General features: G+C 49.5%; 1 protein-coding gene across 1 annotated transcript; it reads right to left on the bottom strand.

The window, feature by feature from the left end:
• Window positions 1-7,822: 7,822 nt before the first annotated feature.
• MUC3A (mucin 3A, cell surface associated) lies at window positions 7,823-17,661 on the bottom strand. Its single transcript, XM_057749505.1, has 13 exons — window positions 17,472-17,661; window positions 16,252-16,256; window positions 12,077-12,983; window positions 11,874-11,975; window positions 10,810-10,925; window positions 10,638-10,696; window positions 9,878-10,026; window positions 9,421-9,486; window positions 8,902-9,064; window positions 8,545-8,721; window positions 8,369-8,455; window positions 7,991-8,072; window positions 7,823-7,840 (listed from the first exon to the last, which is right to left on the bottom strand). Exons 1-13 carry the CDS (start codon window positions 17,659-17,661, stop codon window positions 7,823-7,825), a joined length of 2,121 nt encoding a protein of 706 aa, XP_057605488.1.
• Window position 17,662: the final 1 nt, after the last annotated feature.

The raw sequence follows: 17,662 nt of genomic DNA, 5'->3' as shown, positions 1-17,662 counted from the left end.
CCCCACAGCCTGTATCCATTCCTGGGATTTGTCAGTCTCGCGCAGATCAGCAGTGGATTGCCCAACAACATCAGGGGACTTCCCTGGTGGTCCAGTGGTTAAAACTCCGTGCTGCCAAGCAGGGGGCCCAGGTTCGATCCCTGATCAGGGAACTCGGTCCCACATGCTTCAACTAAGAGTTTGCATGCCACAGCTAATGAGTCAGCAAGCTTCAACTAAGGAGCCCAACTGCTGCAACTAAGACCCAGCGCAACCAAATAAATAACTACATAAATAAAATTTTAAATTTTTTTAACTTAAGTAAGTAAATAAATATCTTGCGCCACAACTGCGCTCAGCCTGGTTAGCCCATCCCACACTGGGGGTGGGGGCAGAGGGCAGCAACTTAGCTTCATTCCTGCGCTGAATGTGGCTCAATCAGGGCCTTCACAGACAGGGGCGTAGACTGCCTATCTCAATCCCAACTCCCTAAGAATTTGTTGTACCTCCTCTATGGATTTCCAGGGTCCCACATGCCCAGGAAGGTCCCTGTCATTGGGCAAGCCTCCCCGCAGGATAGAATAATCCTATCTATCCGGAGTGAGGACCTTGACCCTCCCCCCACCGCCAGCACCCTGCAGGCACTGTGAGAGGGTAGAGTGTCTGATATTGTACATTTTCTCTGCCTCCTGCCCGGTCAGAAAATGTCATCGCTGCACATATGCCATGGCCGCACCACCCATGCCTGGTAACTTTCCCTGGCCTTTGGCTGGAATTTGGTACCGATATCCATAAGTTCAGCGGGTATGTGCTCTCTCATCATGAACGTTTCCTGGATGGGGGGCTCCCAGCCCTGACCCTGGCCAGTCTTGCTGTGCTGCTTTTGCTTTCCTTTGTATTGAATTATGGTAATAGTTGCACAACTTTGTGTATATGCTAAAAATCACTGAATCGTACACTTTAAAAAGGCGAATTTTATAGTATACCTCAATAAATATTGTGTATGGTGGGGGTGAAAAAGAAAACTAGAAAATATCATTAGGATTGCCATATATACATTACTAATAAGAAAAAAATCAAACTGTACACTTTAAATATATGCAGTTTATTGTATGTCAATTATATCCCAATAAAAGTTCTTAAAAAAAGAAAATATCATTCCCTTGAGACTTTTTTTAAAAATAAAAAATACTGAAAGAAAAAATTCAGCCAACCAAGAGATGAGTGGATAAACTACTAACTCTGATCACTGAATCTCTCTAACTGATGAAGTAAAACTAAAAACAATATGAGGATTATAGTTAAAAGACAACACATACACTATAAAACCTAACAACATAAAAATGTGTATTGTTAACTGGGAGAAGAGGAAGTTTAAGCATGATTTCCTTACCTTTTACAGCCAGAGATTTCTATCACTTGGAACTGATTAGGGGCTTCCGTGGTAGCACAGTGGTTAAGAATCCGCCTGCCAATGCAGGGGATACAGGTTTGATTCCTAGTCCAGGAAGATCCCACATGCCTCAGAGCAACTAAGCCTGTGCACCACAACTACTGAGCCTGCACTCTTGAGCCCTCGAGCCACAACTAATGAGCCCACGCTCTGCAACTACTGAAGCCTGCGCACCTTGAACCTGTGCTCTGCAATGAGAAGCCACCACAACGAGAAGTCTGCGTACCACAACCAAGAGCAGCCCCCTCTCACCACCACTAGAGAAAGCCTGTGCGCAACAACGAAGACCCAACGCAGCCAATAAATATAAATAAATAAATAAATAAAATTATTTTTTAAAATACTGATTAGGACTCCCCTGGTGACTCAGCGGTTAAGAATCCACCTGCTCACGCAGGGGACACAGGTTCGATCCCTGGCCTGGGAAGACCCCCACATGCCGTGGACCAACAAAGCCCATGCGCCACAACCACTGAACCCACATGCCACAAACTACAGAGCCCACACGCTCTGGAGGCCTTGCACCACCAACTAGAGAGAAGCCTGCATGACTCAATGAAGATCCCGTGTGCGGCAACTAAGACCCGACGCAGCCAAAAACCAAAAAAAACCACAAACAAACAAACAAAAACAAAAAACAAGTAATGAACTTATAAAACAATTTAACAGTACAAAGGTAAATATTAAGAAAGATAATAAGATAAACAATAAGGTCCACTGTACAGCACAGGGAACTATATTCAGTATCTTGAAATGGCCTATAATGAAAAAGAATGTTAAAAAGTGACTGAATCATTTTTCTGTACACCAGAATCTAACACAACATTTAGTACAGTAAATCAACTATACTAAAAACACTAAAAAATTAAAACATAAAATACAAAGAGGTGAAGGATGGGAAGGCAGGAGAAGAAAAGTGTATTGATCTCATTACTGCTCAGAGAAGGGAATTAATTCCTAAAAAAACAGAATTAAGCTATGGTATAAGTTATATATTCTATTACAGTAACCATAGAAAAATAATTTAATATTCCAAATTATCATGAGAAACATACACAAAAGAAAGCAGAGTCCAGATAATAAAAGTGTTTTTGAGTTTTAAAGCCTAGGGGGGGAAATGTGAGGGAAAAAAAACAGCTGTCATATAAATAAAAGTAAATGAATTAAACTCACCTACTTTTTAAAAAATTTTTATGGAATTCCTAGGTGGCGCAGTGGTTAAGAATCCGCCTGGGAATGCAGGGGGCATGGGTTCGAGCCCTACTCCAGGAAGATCCCACGTGCCGCAGAGCAACTAAGCCCATGTGCCACAACTGAGCCTGCGCTCTGGAGCCTGTGAGCCACAACTATTGAGCCCATGTGCCACAACTACTGAAGCCCAAGCACCTAGAGCCCATCCTCCACAACAAGAGAAGCCACCGCAATGAGGAACCCATGCACCACAATAAAGAGTAGCCCCTGCTCTCCGCAACTAGAGAAAGCCTGGGTGCAGCAACGAAGACCCAACACAGCCAATAAATATAAATAAATAAATAAGTGAATAAATAAATAAATAAATTTTTAAAAGAGACATTAACAATGGCACACAAAGGAAAACCCAACACTACTGTATACAAAAGACACATCTCAAAGTGATTCAGAAACTTTTTTTAGTATATTAATTTTATTGGAGTATAGTTGATTTACAATGTTGTCTTATTTTCAGGTGTACAGCAAAGGATTCAGTTATAAATACACATACATATATCATTCTTTTTTTAGATTCTTTTCTTGATTCAGAAACTTTTGATGGCCAAAAGTTTCCTAGGCAAATGCAAAAGAGAAGCAAAGGTCATAATATTAATTTATTCTTCTTTATTATAATATTATTCCTTTATTCCTTACTTCCTATCTATAAATTTTTATTATTTTTCTTTGGAATATCTGCCAGGGCATCCAAGGCTAACAGTTTTGGCAATCTGTGTGCCAGCAATTAGAGCACAGTGTTTTGAAAATAGCAAAGATCCAGTATGTTGATCACAGACGTAGTTGCAATACAAAAGAAAAGAGGAAAAATCCAAGGACTGAAGTATATCCTGGTTACAATTCTTACATTAAAATTACATTCAGATATAACACTGTACAACTTGATTTTTAACCTTATTTACCATGCCTTAGAATCTTTTCTAACTAAAAATCAAGCAGAAATTCCACAGAAGAGTATTTGCTTGGTATTGCTCTGGTAACGCATGCAGTTTGTGTGCAGGCCTATAAATTGTTAACCTGAATCTATAATTTTATATTTCAAGATGCTTCCACCTAGCACTCATCTCAGAGCAAACGAAACCCCAAACAAACATAGGGTTAAAACATGCAAAGCTTCCCCATCCCAACTGAGATCACTGAGCAACTCATAAAATATATAAAATATCCAATCCAAACATTTTTATGTTGTACTGTGTGCATTCCCCAATTGTGCTGTATGATTACTGCAATAATTCTCATTTTTACTGAAAAGAGCAGGCCAATTTCATATGTATCCATTTTAGAATACACCAAAAATATTCTGTATTCAAAATTTCTTGTACTCAGCAGCTTAAAACTTTGTGTATTCAACAGAAACAGAGATGGCAAATTCTATGAGGATTTATATTCAATTCCAACTCATTAAAATTTGCTCTCTTTTACTTAAAAAAAAAAGATCATACAGTAAAATTGACATTTTGGTGTACAATGCAATGAATTTTAACATGTCTAGATTCATGAAGCCACCACTACTATCAGAACACAAAACAATTCTATCAGTCCAAAAACCTCCCTTGGTTCTCTCTTTGTTGTCACAACCTCTTCCCACTCCTAACTTCTGAAAACTCCTGATCTGTCCACTATCCCTGTAGCTTTGTCCTTGTGAGAACATCATATAAATGGATCCTTTGAGACTGGCTTCTTTCTCTCAGCGGGATGCCTTTGAGATTCATCCAAGTTACTGGTGTATCAATACCAGTTCTTTCATTTTTACCACTGATTTATCCCATGGGGTGGATATACCACAGTCCATGTATTCATTCACAACTGGATGGACATTTGCATTGTTTCCAACGTGTGGCATTTCTGTGTGAACTGAAAACTTCACTTCTCTAGTGCAAACACCCAGGAGAGGGACTGATGGGTCATCTGGTAAGTGCATATTTACTGGGTAAGAAACTACCAAACTGTTCTCCAGAGTGGCTGCACCATTTTGCACTCCTGTCAGCAATGTGTAGGAGTTCTATTTGCTCACCATCCCCATCAACACTTTACCAAGTGTCCGTGCTTTTTAATTTTAGCCATTCTCATAGGCGTGTGATGGTATTTCATTGTGGTTTTAATTTGCATTTCCTTAATGACAAGCAATGATGAACATCTTTTGATATTCTTATTTACCATCTATATATCCTCTTTGGTGAAGTATCTGCTCAAGTCTTATTCATTTTTTAGTTGAGTTGTTTGTTTTCTTATGGTTGAATTTTGAGAGTTCTTTATGTATTCTGAATATAAGTCCCTTGCATGATTTGTGAATATTTTCTCCGATTCTACAGTTTGTCATTCTCTTAACAGTGTCTCTCACAGAGCTAAAGTTTTAATTTTGACAAAGTCTAATTTATCGATATTTTCCTTCTATAGATGGTGCTTTGGACACCACAAAAGACACTTTCTAATGGCAGGGTGTACAATTCACAATGAAGATATGAAGGTATGAACATCTATGCACAATTTGCAGGCATCAACATTTTTAGAGCTAAATCTATATGAAATATAAGAAGAAACAGAGAGAAGCACATGAGTAATAGAAAACTAACTCATTTCTCTCAGCCCAGGATAAATGAAATGGCTCAGAAAAGGAATGTACAAAGGGTTTAACAGAATATAAAAAGCGTAAGTAACATACTGAGGGGAATCCGATTACTCTATACAACGAATACTGTGTCCTGAAAACAGAATAGATCTCTTTTGCAAGTACCAATGGAACGTTCACAAACTTTACCATGCATTAGAGCAAAGAAAAGAAAACACATCGCCGAAAGAATTATATGGTATTTCATTAGTGGTCAGGAAAGGAACAGAGAGATGAGGTCTGGGGCCGTTCTGGGTTGTGGGTCCTGTGAGCGACTCAGGAAGTGCTAACGTCCTCTGACCATAGGCATCTCGTGCCCTCAGCCTCTGGCCTGGCTGAGGAGGGTAGTATCCTGCCGTAGGGAGAGGTCTTGGGTGTGGGAATGGGATGGAGTTGTGAGGTCCCAAATGGCAGGAGGAAGCATCCCTGGAAACTGCAGAGACCATCACCTGTCCTTCTCCCCCAAAGTTTATCCTGCCCCTGCTCTCGCCCCTCAGAATGCTGGGGCAGGGACTTCCCTGGTGGCGCAGTGGTTAAGAATCCTCCTGCCAATGCAGGGGACATGGGTTCAATCCCTGGTCCAGGAAGATCACACATACTGCAGAGCAACTAAGCCCGTGAGCCACAAATACTGAGCCTGCGCTCTAGAACCCATGAGCAACAAATAATGAGCCCACATGCTGCAACTACTGAAGCCCACCCGCCTAGAGCCTGTGCTCTGAAACAAGAGAAGCCACCGCAACAAGAAGCCCGTGCACTACAACAAAGAGTAGCCCCTGCTCGCCGCAACTAGAGAAAGTTCAGGTGCCGCAACTAGAGAAAGTTCAGGTGCAGCAACAAAGACCCAACACAGCCGTAAACAAACAAATAAATAAATAAATAAATAATCTTAAAACAAAAACAAAAACAAAGTCATAAAAAAAAAAGTGCCGCGGCAATACCCTAGCACCTCTCACCCTGACCCCATGGTCTTCATGTAGTCTCAAGGTCTTTGGGGATGTCCCGCTTACCCATCAGCACCAATGGCAGCTGACCCAGCGGGAGTCACCCACCTCCCTGACCCAGCCCTAAGCTCTTAACGTCAAGGGGCACAGATGACAAACCCAACAGAATCCCAACCCCTGCTCCCACTGACTGCCTGAGAAAATGGGTCCTCCAATCTCGATGTTCCCTTTGAGGACGGTCATGGCCCCTGAGAGCTGCCCATGAACCCGTTCCTTCCTTGCTGGGAGGAACCGGCGTTCCTAGGCCCTCCTACAACATCTCCTCCGACATCTTTGTTCATCACCTGAGTGGAGGCACCAGAGCATGAGAAAGACAAAGACACAGAGCAGTTTCTTCTACAATAAATGCTATATTATGTTCAGTTGGGAGAACTGGAGACTTGAAGATTTCCTGTCCCCAAGTGAGTGAGGTCTTCCTGGCTTCAGAGGTTACTGCAGGGATGGGGGTGAGAGCAGGGAAAGGAAGGGGGAGGAGGAGCAGGGAAGGGGTAGAAAGAGGGGGAAACACTAAGGGAGGGGGGAGAGTTAGGGGAATAAGGAGGAGGGGCTGAGGGAGCTTTCCCATCTCAGGGCCCCACGTCCCCTCATCCTCAGAGACTTGAGGAAACCTAGGTCCCACTGCCATCTACCGGGATCCAGGGTGCTTGGGAATGACAGAAAGAATGGAGCCTCAGAGTGGGGGACCTGGCCTAGGGAATATGATCTGGGGGTCCTAAGATGCAGAGGGTATCTATACGTAGCTAGGGATGAGGAGGTGTGGAAGAGGGAGGATTTGGGACTGGGGCACTGAGATGCGGGAGGTGGGATATATGGCTGAGGGTACAAAGATGGGAAAGGGGAAAGTATGGAAACTGGGGGAGATGCAGGGCTGGGTGCTGGAGTGTGGGGAGGAATGACTTAAGTGGGTTCATAAAAAAAATTAAAAAAAATTAAAAAAATTTAAAAAATTAAAAAAAAAAAGAAGTGGGTTCAGAGGGGAGAGGGTTTAAGGGATGGAGGCAAGGGGTCCAGCAGGGAGTTACATAAGGAGCAATTAGGAGGATGGGACAGGCTGCAGCCTGGTTACAGGCATGGGGTGAGGAACGGGCAGTAGGGATGCACACAGGGAAAGGAGAGATGGAGGCCTGAGCCCTGGATAAGTATGTGGGGATGGGGGATCTGAGAGAAGCCCAAAAACATGAGGGCCAACACAGGAAGGTGCACTGGGACAGAGGTCTGACCGAGCACATCTGGGTTTCACAATAACCCCATGAGGTATCAGGATGAATGGACCACACTCATTTCACAGGGAAAACCGAGGTTTGGAGAAGTTACTGACTTGCCCCTGGTCCCACAGTGGAAGAGCCTGGATTTGAACTGGGTCTCCAGGTGGGTTTCACACAAGTTGGGAAAAGGATGCAGGTCAGGGGGAAGTCTGATTTTGCCCAAGGAAACCAGGAGACTGAGCCACGCGAGTCCATGGCCATCTCTTCAAAGGCAGGGCAGAGGGTTCCCTCTGCTGTCCCGCGCAGGATGGAGAAGGCAGTGTAGGGCTCACTTCTGGAAGTGCGCCTGCCACAGAATTGGTGAGACAGGGAGTGAGAACAGGGAGCCACCCTGCTGGGGCTCGCTAGGAGGTCACTGCCTCCTTTCCCCAGCCCAGCCCCTTGGCCTGGATGGGGAGGGCGGGCATCGGGACCTGGACCTGGGAGAGCTGCTTACCTTCACCACCCCCACCTGCCCCCTCACCGTCACATTCGTGTCCACATTCTCCAAGGCCACATGGACGTTCTCATCTTTAAATAGAAGAAAGGAGGATAGGAAGAGGGAGAGGGAAGAGGTGGGGAGCAAAAGGGGGAGGGAAGGACATGTGAGGAAGGCAGGGCCGCAGGGAGCTCCTGTGCCCCTGTGCGTGCCCTCCCGGGGTGGCCTGTGCAGGCCCTGTGCAGGCCTTAGAAGGGGGCGTGGAAGCCGCGAGGCAAACTCTGGGGCAGGAGATATGTGCCTGTCTCGGGCAAGAGAGGCCCTCTGGTCCTGCCCTGGCCAAAATGGTGCCCAAGGAAGCCACCGTCCCTCTTCCCCAGGAGACAGGACTCACATGTTCCGTCATCCTCGGAGACCGATATAGAATGAGTCCCCACGATATTCTCATCCCAGGTCTCGAACAACTTCCTGTCGTCCCAGGACCTGCCAGACGGGCGCCGCATTGTCAGGGCAGGGCCGCCCGGTCTGGGCCCCCTTTGCCACCCTCACCCCTCCACCCCCAGCGCACTCACCGGCCTCCGCCTTGGCCGCCCCTCCTCCGGGAGCGCGCGACGAAGATGCCCAGCGCCACCAGCAGCAGCAGCAGCAGCAGCGCCGCGGCCCCCGCCAGGCCTCCCACCAGCGCCTTCCAGGAGATGGCCACCTCGCAGCGCGGGCCCGAGAACCAGTGCGTGTCCGTGGAGAAGCAGCTGGGGGAGGAGGTCCACAGGTCACACACCCCCACCACCTCCAGGGCCTTACGCCCCGGGACCACGCGGGTACCGGCCGGTGGGCGGGGGTCCACGCGGGAGAGAGTGGGCGGGGCCTCCGACGGGGCCGGCTGAGCGGGGTCGCGTGATTGGCCCAGCTGGCTGTGGGCGGGGCCTCACCGGCAGGCAGGACCGCTCCTCTGCAGAACGCACTGGCCCTGATGACAGTCCAAGGCGCCGTCCACGCCCGCCGTGCATTTGGTGACACAGCGGAGCTTGTTCTCCTCCAGCAGGGGGAAGTAGAAATCCTCGTAGCCCGGGGCAGCAGCGCGGCGACAGATGGCTGGGGGTAGGTAGGGGGTTACAGAGGCAAAGACCTCATCGGCCCTACTCTGGGGCCTGGCTATAATGACCCTGAAAATGGATGAGAAGGGCTACATTTCCGAGGGTGGGGTGTCGAGCGGTAGACCCTGGGGTTAGATGAGAGGAGGGCAGGCCCCTCACCCTCTCCTCACCCTCCCTGCTGGTCCGCAGGTGGAAGGACTAACAAGGGCCAGGCAGGCAGCCCTGCTAGGTCCACACCGCTTGCCTCCCCAAAGGGTCTCCCCCTTCTCTTTTGGAAATTTCAATAGGCAGATGTCCCTTGTGGGAGGGGTCATGGCGTCCTGGGGCCACTCAGTCCTTTGCCCCACCTCTCACCTTCCGGGGTCAGCTCCGTCCTGGTGTTGTTGTTCACCTTGATGGAGTCAGGCTTAAAACACAGGACTGGGAGGGGCCACAGGCACAGGTGGAATTGGGGGAGGCACAAAGAGGGGCAGAGAGGACTTGGTCAGTATGGGGGAAGGGTGGATGGGTCACAAGGGAAGGCCCCCTTGGCCTCCCTCACGTCCCCTGAATAGTCAGGGGTCCTCAGCCACCCTGGTAACCGTGAGCAGAACTGTCTCTTCCCCTGCCCCCTGGTTCGGGCCAACCTCTCCTTAGCCCCATCTTTGACCCAGTTGTCTGGGGACCTGCGTCTCCTCTCCCAACCTGCCAGAGGTAACACAGGGCTGGCACCTGACCCCAGGAGGCCCCTGTCTGAGCTGGAGCAGGCTGGGATGGTGGCTGTGACCCTGACCCCTCCGTCCAGCCCAAGGCCCCCACAGCCTCTGCTCACCTTGGTCATTCTGGCAGCTGTCTGCGTCCTGGCTGACATCCTGGAGCTCCTCCTTCAAGGCCACTTTCACCTTCTCATACTCGCTCTCTAGCTGGACGCTGAAGGGTAACTCCACCTGGACCAGATAGTCCACCACAATGCTGCCATTCCTGAGGGGGGCAAGGAGGCAAGAAGCCTTAAAAGGTGCCCAGGCCTGGGCCACCATAGGTCTGTAGAAGGGCACTCCCAGTCCAACCACAACTAGGTGGGTGTTGGCAGGAAGGGGGCAGTGAGCTGGGATTCAAGACACATTATGTCGAGAAGGGGCTGCCAGCATCTCTGCCTTTGTCAATCTGGGCAGGCGGGACGAGGAATGATTGACATTCTCTTTGCATTGCCTCAGCCATAATCAAACCAGACCCTCCTGGGATCTTTGCCTCCCTCTTGCTGACCCATCCAGCAAGCAGGTGCCAATCAGAGAGAGACCAGCTATAGTCCAGATACCAGGTGCCATCACTCATGCACCACCACCCTGTATGTCCCAGTCAATCATTCTCCTCCCAACATGCTTCGAGAGGAGGGGTGACATCCCTCCTACAGAGAAATGACTCCAGAAAACGATTGCAGAATATCCCCCACGGAGTGGTTCCCTTGCATCCTCCCTCCATCCCTCTCTTTATGACATCTGATGATCCCCAAGGCAAGGGATGGCTTCCCCAGCCCTTCTTTGTGCATCCTCCCCCCACCTGACAGCCTCCACAGCCCCGGAAGGGTCTCCTACCTCAGAGAAAGGATCACCACCTCCTTGAAGCCCTGCACATTTTGGTAAACCTTCTTCATCTGAAATGCCAAAAATGCTGGGCTCACATCTGAACATCCAGACCAGAGAGCACCCAGGGACCCAAGCTACATTCCAGGGGCAGACCTTCGAGTTCCCTCCCCTTCCCTCTCACCTGATCCTGGAAGGTGTTCGTGAAATCCCTGTAGGCCTTAGAAGTGTTGTCATTGAGGTCATGGGAGAACTCTTGGTCGACAGACACCTCCATGCCCACTTCCGCTTCCACTGTGTCTACACAGAACATGCCCTGCTCTGGTCACTTCACCATCCACTCCTTTCTCACGTCACCACCATCACCACCCCAACCCCCTTCCCCCTCTCCATGTTCCCTGAGGACTGACTGAATAGAAGGAGGGAGAGAGGTAGGAATTCTGGGATGAGCTGTCCTGAGATGTGAGAAACACTGGAAGTTGGGATGTCCAGCAGTCAGGCCTGTGGTCTCTCCCTTGTCCGCCCCAGTGGGAAGCAGAATAACGGCCCCCCAAAGATGTCTATGTGTAATCCCCAGAACCTGGGAATGTATTATGCTACATGGCAAGGAGGAATCAAAGTGTCAGATGGAGCAAAGGGTACTACTCAGCTGACTTTAATATGGGAAAATTAACATGGACTATCCGGGTGGGCCCAGTGTAATCACAAGGGTGCACAGCAGTGGAAGAGGGAGGCAGAAGAAGCCAGAATCAGTCGGAGGCAGATGTGAGTATGGAAAAAAGGCACAGAGACGCAATGCTGCTGCCATGAAGATGGAGCGAGGGGCCTTGAGACAAGGAATGTGGGCCACTCACGAACCTGGAAAGGGCAAAGTATTGGATTCTCCCCTAGGGCCTCCAGAAAGAATGCAGCCCTGCCAACACCTTGATTTTGTCCCTGCAAGACTCATGTTGGACTGCTTATCTACAGAATTGAACAATAATAAATTTGCCTTTTTCATCTGCTAAGTTTGTGGTAATTTGTCACAGCAGAAATTAAACCCTAATACAACTCCAATAGCCCAGACTGGGAGGAGATCTCAGGAAAGAGTGGCCCCAGCCACCTCCCGGAGGTGAGGGTGGAGAGTAGGCATGGTGTGGGGTAGAGGAGAGCATGAGGGAGAAAGCAAGGATGCAGGGATTTGGCAAAATGGTTGGGCCCATTAGCGTCAGTGGCACCTCCCAAGAGACGGTGCAGAGAGCAACTCACCCAGATCTATCTGTTCCACAGCAAACTCACAGTGGGAGCCAGAGAAAGTGCTGGGGCATAAGCACTGGCCCTGCATCCAGGTGCCACCATACTCACAAGGGCCTGGGTAGCACAGGAGAAAAGGGAAGTTCAGGACAGGACTGACCTTGCTCTTGGGAATTTAGCAGGAGAGGGAGGAGAGGCAACAAGGAGGCGCGAGATCCAACCTGGTGTTGTGATCAGGCTAGACTGTGTGGTCATCTGAGTCGTGGTTGAAGTTGTGCTAGATGACGGAAGGGTGGAGAGGGTCTTGGTGGTAATTACCGGCCTCCCTGGAGTGCTGGTGATGGGTGAGGTGGGGTGTGTCAACTTGCTTGAAGTCCTCATGGCAGTTGAAAAGCATCTACTTAGTTTCAGGGTCTCTGGGAGGCTAGGTAAGCTGGGCACATGGGAGGTGGTTACGAAGTTTGAGCTGATCCGGGTCCCACTGGTGGGTCTTTGTGTGCTGGTGGAATCCGTGTTAACGGGGGTGGTTCCAGGGCTGACAGGACTGGCAGCATCTGTCATGTTGGTGGGGTCAGTTTCCAGAATGGATGTAAAAGTGTCCGTTTTTGCAGGGAACACAGTTGTCCTCATGGTGGAACTGGGAGAGGTGGCCATCTCAGTAGTAGAGGTAAAAACTGATAATGGGATGGTGACTGGAGCAGTAACTTCAGGATTTGGACCCACCTCTGTACATGGTGTAGTGGGAGAAGCAGACACTATTGTAACCGATATTGATTCCGGACATTGGGTAGTGGAAGCAAGAGTCAACATGGTGGTGGTTTGGGTAGGAGAGGTCATTAGGGAAGACATGGTGGGAGAAGTTCTGGTAGGTTCAGATGTTGAAAGAGAAGGAAAAGCAGTGACAGAAGAAGACCCTGAGTTTTCTGCACTGGACATACGAGAGGAGGTAGGAAAAGAATTACTTGTCGTAGAGACCATTGAACTTGTGCCAAAGGGAGATAGAGATGATATTGTTATTGCGGGTATTGAAGAGGAGATGATGGTACTGAAAGGGGTACTTATTGCACTACTAGAAGTACTCAATCTAGGGAAAGGTGATGAGAGAGAAACACGAAGTAGTGAGTGCTGTTATTGAGGTGGGTGTTGTTACCATGTTTGTGGTCCCAGTCTTTGGTACTTCTGTGGCTGAAGGAGTGGTAAAAGTGGCTGAGATCAAGGTGGCAGGGGTTGAAGTATAGGTAGGGTGGTGATTTCAGTAGTAGTCATGATAAAAGTACCAGTGGGAGTTGGAGGGGTGGATGTGGACTTGGTAGTAGGGATTGTGGTAATGAAGGTGAACAGAGGGTTAGTGTCTAAGGTCCAAGTGGGGACTGGTTCTGTAGTTGAGGAAGACAGAAAAGATAGAGACATACTGGATACCATCAAGGTATTAGTGGTCACTGGAGTAGAGGTGGGAGATGTTTTAAAATAAACTGTATTCATCAGTGACTGAAGACGGGATAGGAGGAGCAGAAGTAATATCTGTCGTGAGAAACTGTATAGAAACATTACCAATAGGAGTAACAGTGGTTTTCAAAGTGGATGCAGTAAAAGAGGTTGTGTCTCTCATCTGGGTTATTTCTGTACTCCCTGCAGTGGAGGAGGACAGTCCTATAACTGGATGTCATGTATGTGTCAGTGGTAGTGAATGCCAAGGTGGTTTCAGCAGTAGTGTGCCGTGAATCCGTGCTCCCTGGAGATGAGGTGGTACTCTCTGTCTGAGTGGTCCTGGTACTACTGGTGGACATGAAAGAGGAGCTAACAGATTTAGCTGGAATGCTTGTAGAGAGGAAGGGACTCGCTGTGCTGTAGGTACTTGTGAACATGGATGTCACACTAGGCATGGTGGCCGAGATTGTGACAACGAATTTTGTGTCTTTATTGTGGATGGTGGGTGAAAATGGGATAATATTTGTGGGGATGGGTGAGTTGCTGTTAAGAGTGACTGTGGAGAGCTGAGGCCAGTCGTGGAGGTCAATGAACCAGTGGAACTCGTGGATGTGGACTCGGCAGTGGCTGGTGTCATTGTGCTTCCTGTAGAGAAGTTGGCTGAAGACGTGATGCCTGGTGTTCTTTGTGGTTTTATTGATGTGAGTGCTATTAGCTATATTTGTGATCCCAGTCTTCCCTATTTTTGTAATTGAGGTGGTTGGTGATGTTGCTGTGATCGAGGTGCCAGGGGTTGAAGTATGGGTCACAGGGGTGATTTCTGTTGTGGTCATGGTTACAGTACTAGTGGGAAATGGAGGGGTGGACGTGGCCTCTGTAGTAGGGATTGTGGTAATAAAATGCATTGAAGGGTAGTATTTGTGATAGCAGTCAGGACAGGTTCTGTGGTCTGGGCAAGTGAAGACTGAGGCTTACTGGCGGGAGGTATCCAGGTACTGGTGGTCGCTGAAGGAGAAGTAGTGGATGTTGGATGATTGATTGTATTTGTGGGAGTGTCTGCTAGTATGATTGACGTAGTAGAAGTAATCACTGTTGCTAGAGACTCTGAAGCAACATCACTGGTAGTAATAAATGTGGGTCTCCTGGTAGTTAAAGCAGGAGAGCTTGTGCCCCTTTTCTTGAGTGGCTACAGTGGCGGAGGGTGGTCCCTTGGTAGTGGATGTCATGTATGTATCAGTGCTGGTTGGCACAGGGCTGGATTTGGATGTGGTAAACGTGGCAGGAGTGATTGTATTTGGGGAAATGATTGAAGACATGATTGGAGAAATGGAAGTAATTGAGGTGGTGAGAGTTTCTCTGGGAATGTCAGTCATTGGAATAGTTTTACTCAAGGAGCTCATTGTGTTCAAAGGAGTTGTTTTTGGTGTGTCTAGTGCAGTGGTTGATTCAGTAGCAGAAGATACAAGTGGTGTTGTAGGCGTTGTTACTATATCAGCTGAAGTAGGTGCTTGAGTGGTGGCTGTTGATGTTTTAAATGTACTGACCAAGTCTGGAAATGAAGTACTGCTCATAGTCAAGGTACCACTGGTGGTGGGTGAGGAGATTTTATCAGTTGCGGTAGTTAACAAGGTATTCCTAACTGTTAGAGAAGGCACAGTAGCAGAGGTAGGCATGACTGTTGGGGTAGGAGACTCAGTTATGTGGATAGTTGTAACAGCTGGGATAGTCCTTCTTCTGGTGCCACTCATAGAGGAGATCAGAGTATCTAGGGTTGTGTTGGGACAAAGGAAGACGGTTGGGCCATGGTTGTGGGAGTTTTCCCCGAGGTGGTGATACTGGGAGAATTGGTCACCACTGAGGTGACTCTCCTGGTAGTTGTCACAGGATAAATACTAGTGATGGTTTTCCATGGCGTCTGTGTCACAGGCGTGGTGGTGTAAGAGCTGGTGAAGGACACTTGGGTCTGTGCCATGCAGGTGGTGGTGGGGTACGTGGTGGTGATTGTAAGCTTCACTGAACTAATGCACGCTGTTGTGCCCACATAGACAATCATGGTAGGTAGAGTGGTTTCAAATTTGAAGACAAACTTGGACGTAGGGGTTTGTTGAGGTGTTGGAATTGACTGGCGATTTGAGCAATGTTTCAGGAATGGATTTCAAGTAGGGGGAGGTGATGACCGTCACAGGTAAGTTTTCCCTAGTGCCAGGAGTGGGAGAGGTTTTGGGGGTACTCAGTGGCCACCTTGCTGTGCCTTTGGAGTGTGAGGGGTTGCTGAGAGCAACATGCAAAAGCGCATTAGAGGTGGATGTGGCCATGGCTGAAGCTCCTGTATTGGCGGTAGAACAGAGGAATTCATTGCTAGGTCGTTTTGTCACCATAACACCACATAGGTTACTCACACCCCATTTTCCAGATACATGTCACAGAAGGTAGGAAATGCCATGAGTTCCTCCCCCATCAAAGGCAGTTTGGGGCTGGGGTCTTTCAAGGTTCTAAAGGCCAACATCTGTCTTCTCCCCAGGACGGCCTCCCCAAGGAGAGTCGGGGCTAGCGCGACCTTAATCCCTTGCCCACCCGTCTGAGTACCGATCTTGCATTCCTGGGATGGCAGTGCTGAGCATGCAGGTTCAGCAGAAGGTCCCGCCTCCTCCCATCACCACTCCCATCCCTCTCTCTTCACACACCCACCTTTCCCTTCCTCTGCTCCCTCCCCTCACCTTCACCTGTTGTCCCAAGTCCTTCTCCCTTCTGATTCTCCACCCCCACCCTTTGGCCCATTTCTGCCTCTCTCCCTGTGACCCACTGCTGTCTGGGCTGACTCTCCTCTTTGGAGAGGGAGAGAACCCAGCCAAACCTGGGCTAAGGGTGGGGATACATCATGGGCTTCAGGAGATGAGGGGTCAGAGGGCAGAAACTTGTAAAGAGAATAAAAAAGGGAAAAGCAGAAATTGAAGCTCAGACTCACGGAGGCTGACAGACAAGGAGAGCGGACTACACACAGGCTGAAGGCAGGACAGAAAGGGAAACTTCCAGAAAGAGGTACCTCAGCAGGCAGGCATGAGTCCTGGAGACCTTAAGGTGTAGCAGTGAGTGTTAATAATAATAATAGATATATTTTCTATCACCAATTCTCTTTCAGCCAAGGGGTTAATTAGCTTACAGACATGAGCCCCTCCCTCTACAGATGTCATCAACCCCAGTTTACAGGTGATAAGAGTGAGGGTCAAAGATCTCATAATGCTGAGGGGGACTGGCAGGTACAGCAGTCGCCAGCAGGAAACACCCAGACCTCCCACCCACTCGGAGTTAACTTTCGAATCTCAGACTCAGCACATCTGTGCTCTGAGAGCTGGGGTTTCACGTCTCAGCTTCGCTGGGCTGTCAGGGAGGTAGGGGAGGGCATCATGAAGGTTCCTGGCCCAGAGCCTTTACAGAGAGGAGGTGGCCCCGAAGGTAAGCGAGAGTGAGGACCAGGGGACCTCAGTGCCGGGAAGGTCCAGGGTTGGTGGTCAGAAGCAGACACTGGGCGGGTCGCAGAGGGAGGGGAGTGCAGAGCAATTCTGAGGTTCCTGAGGGGTGGGAGACAGAAGGAGCAGGACCCCGCACCAGGTGGTCTCACAACCACCCTTTGGGACCCGTCAGGATCTCCCCCCACAGCCCTGCCAACGACAGCTGTGCCCAGAAACATGGGCTGGGTCAGGGTGGGAGAGTCAGGGGCAGAGCGGGGGGAGGGGGCACAGGGACCAAAGGTGGAGACGCCCCAGAGAGAGCAGGGGGCCCCAGGGGCAGAGGCAGGCGCCCCCAGGAGGGCTGCACCAGTGCAAGTAAAGGGAGGGATAGAGTCCAGGGTGGAGGAAGCATCAGTGCTGGGGGAGCAGGAGCCACACGGGGAAGGGGGCTCAGAAAACTGAATCACAGTGGGAAGAGCACTCTTCCAGAAACAGGTTATCCCACCCTCCTGACGCGAGCAGGGACTCCTGCAAACCTGCTGGATCCCAGGTGGAGAGCAGCACCACTGGACCCAGCTTCCCTCTCCTCCCCTGCCTCAGTTCTCCCTGCGCCGAGAGCTCGGCGGGACCCCTCCTCAGCCTCCCCTTAGATCCCAGAGCCACCCACACACACACAGACCCCTGCCCTGGAACATCAAGAGGCTCTCCCCAGCCCACCCCCATCTCGCCCCCTTACCTGTGGCCGCCAGGGAGACCCTGAGCATCCGGAGGAGGAGGAGGACCCTGAGCAGCTGCATGGGTCCGGCGCAGCGGAGGCGGGGAGCAGGGCCAGCGCCGGCACTGGGGACAGCAGCGGGGAGGCGGCACGGTGTGCACGGCAGCACCAGCTGAAGTTCTCTGCCCTGCTGGGCCTGCAGGCTGAGCATA

The sequence above is a fragment of the Hippopotamus amphibius genome, chromosome 9 (assembly GCF_030028045.1).
Source record: "Hippopotamus amphibius kiboko isolate mHipAmp2 chromosome 9, mHipAmp2.hap2, whole genome shotgun sequence".
In the NCBI taxonomy this organism is placed as follows: domain Eukaryota; kingdom Metazoa; phylum Chordata; class Mammalia; order Artiodactyla; family Hippopotamidae; genus Hippopotamus; species Hippopotamus amphibius.
This window is presented reverse-complemented; position numbering and strand designations above follow the sequence as displayed.

Coding starts and splice junctions, on each gene's coding strand:
- MUC3A (XM_057749505.1), bottom strand. CDS start 17,661: ATGCTCAGCCTGCAGGCCCAGCAGGGCAGAGAACTTCAGCTGGTGCTG. Junction 11,976..12,076: donor CCTGATCACAACACCAGGTT/GGATCTCGCGCC, acceptor TGTGCTACCCAG/GCCCTTGTGAGTATGGTGGC. Junction 8,722..8,901: donor AGGAGCGGTCCTGCCTGCCG/GTGAGGCCCCGC, acceptor CTCCTCCCCCAG/CTGCTTCTCCACGGACACGC.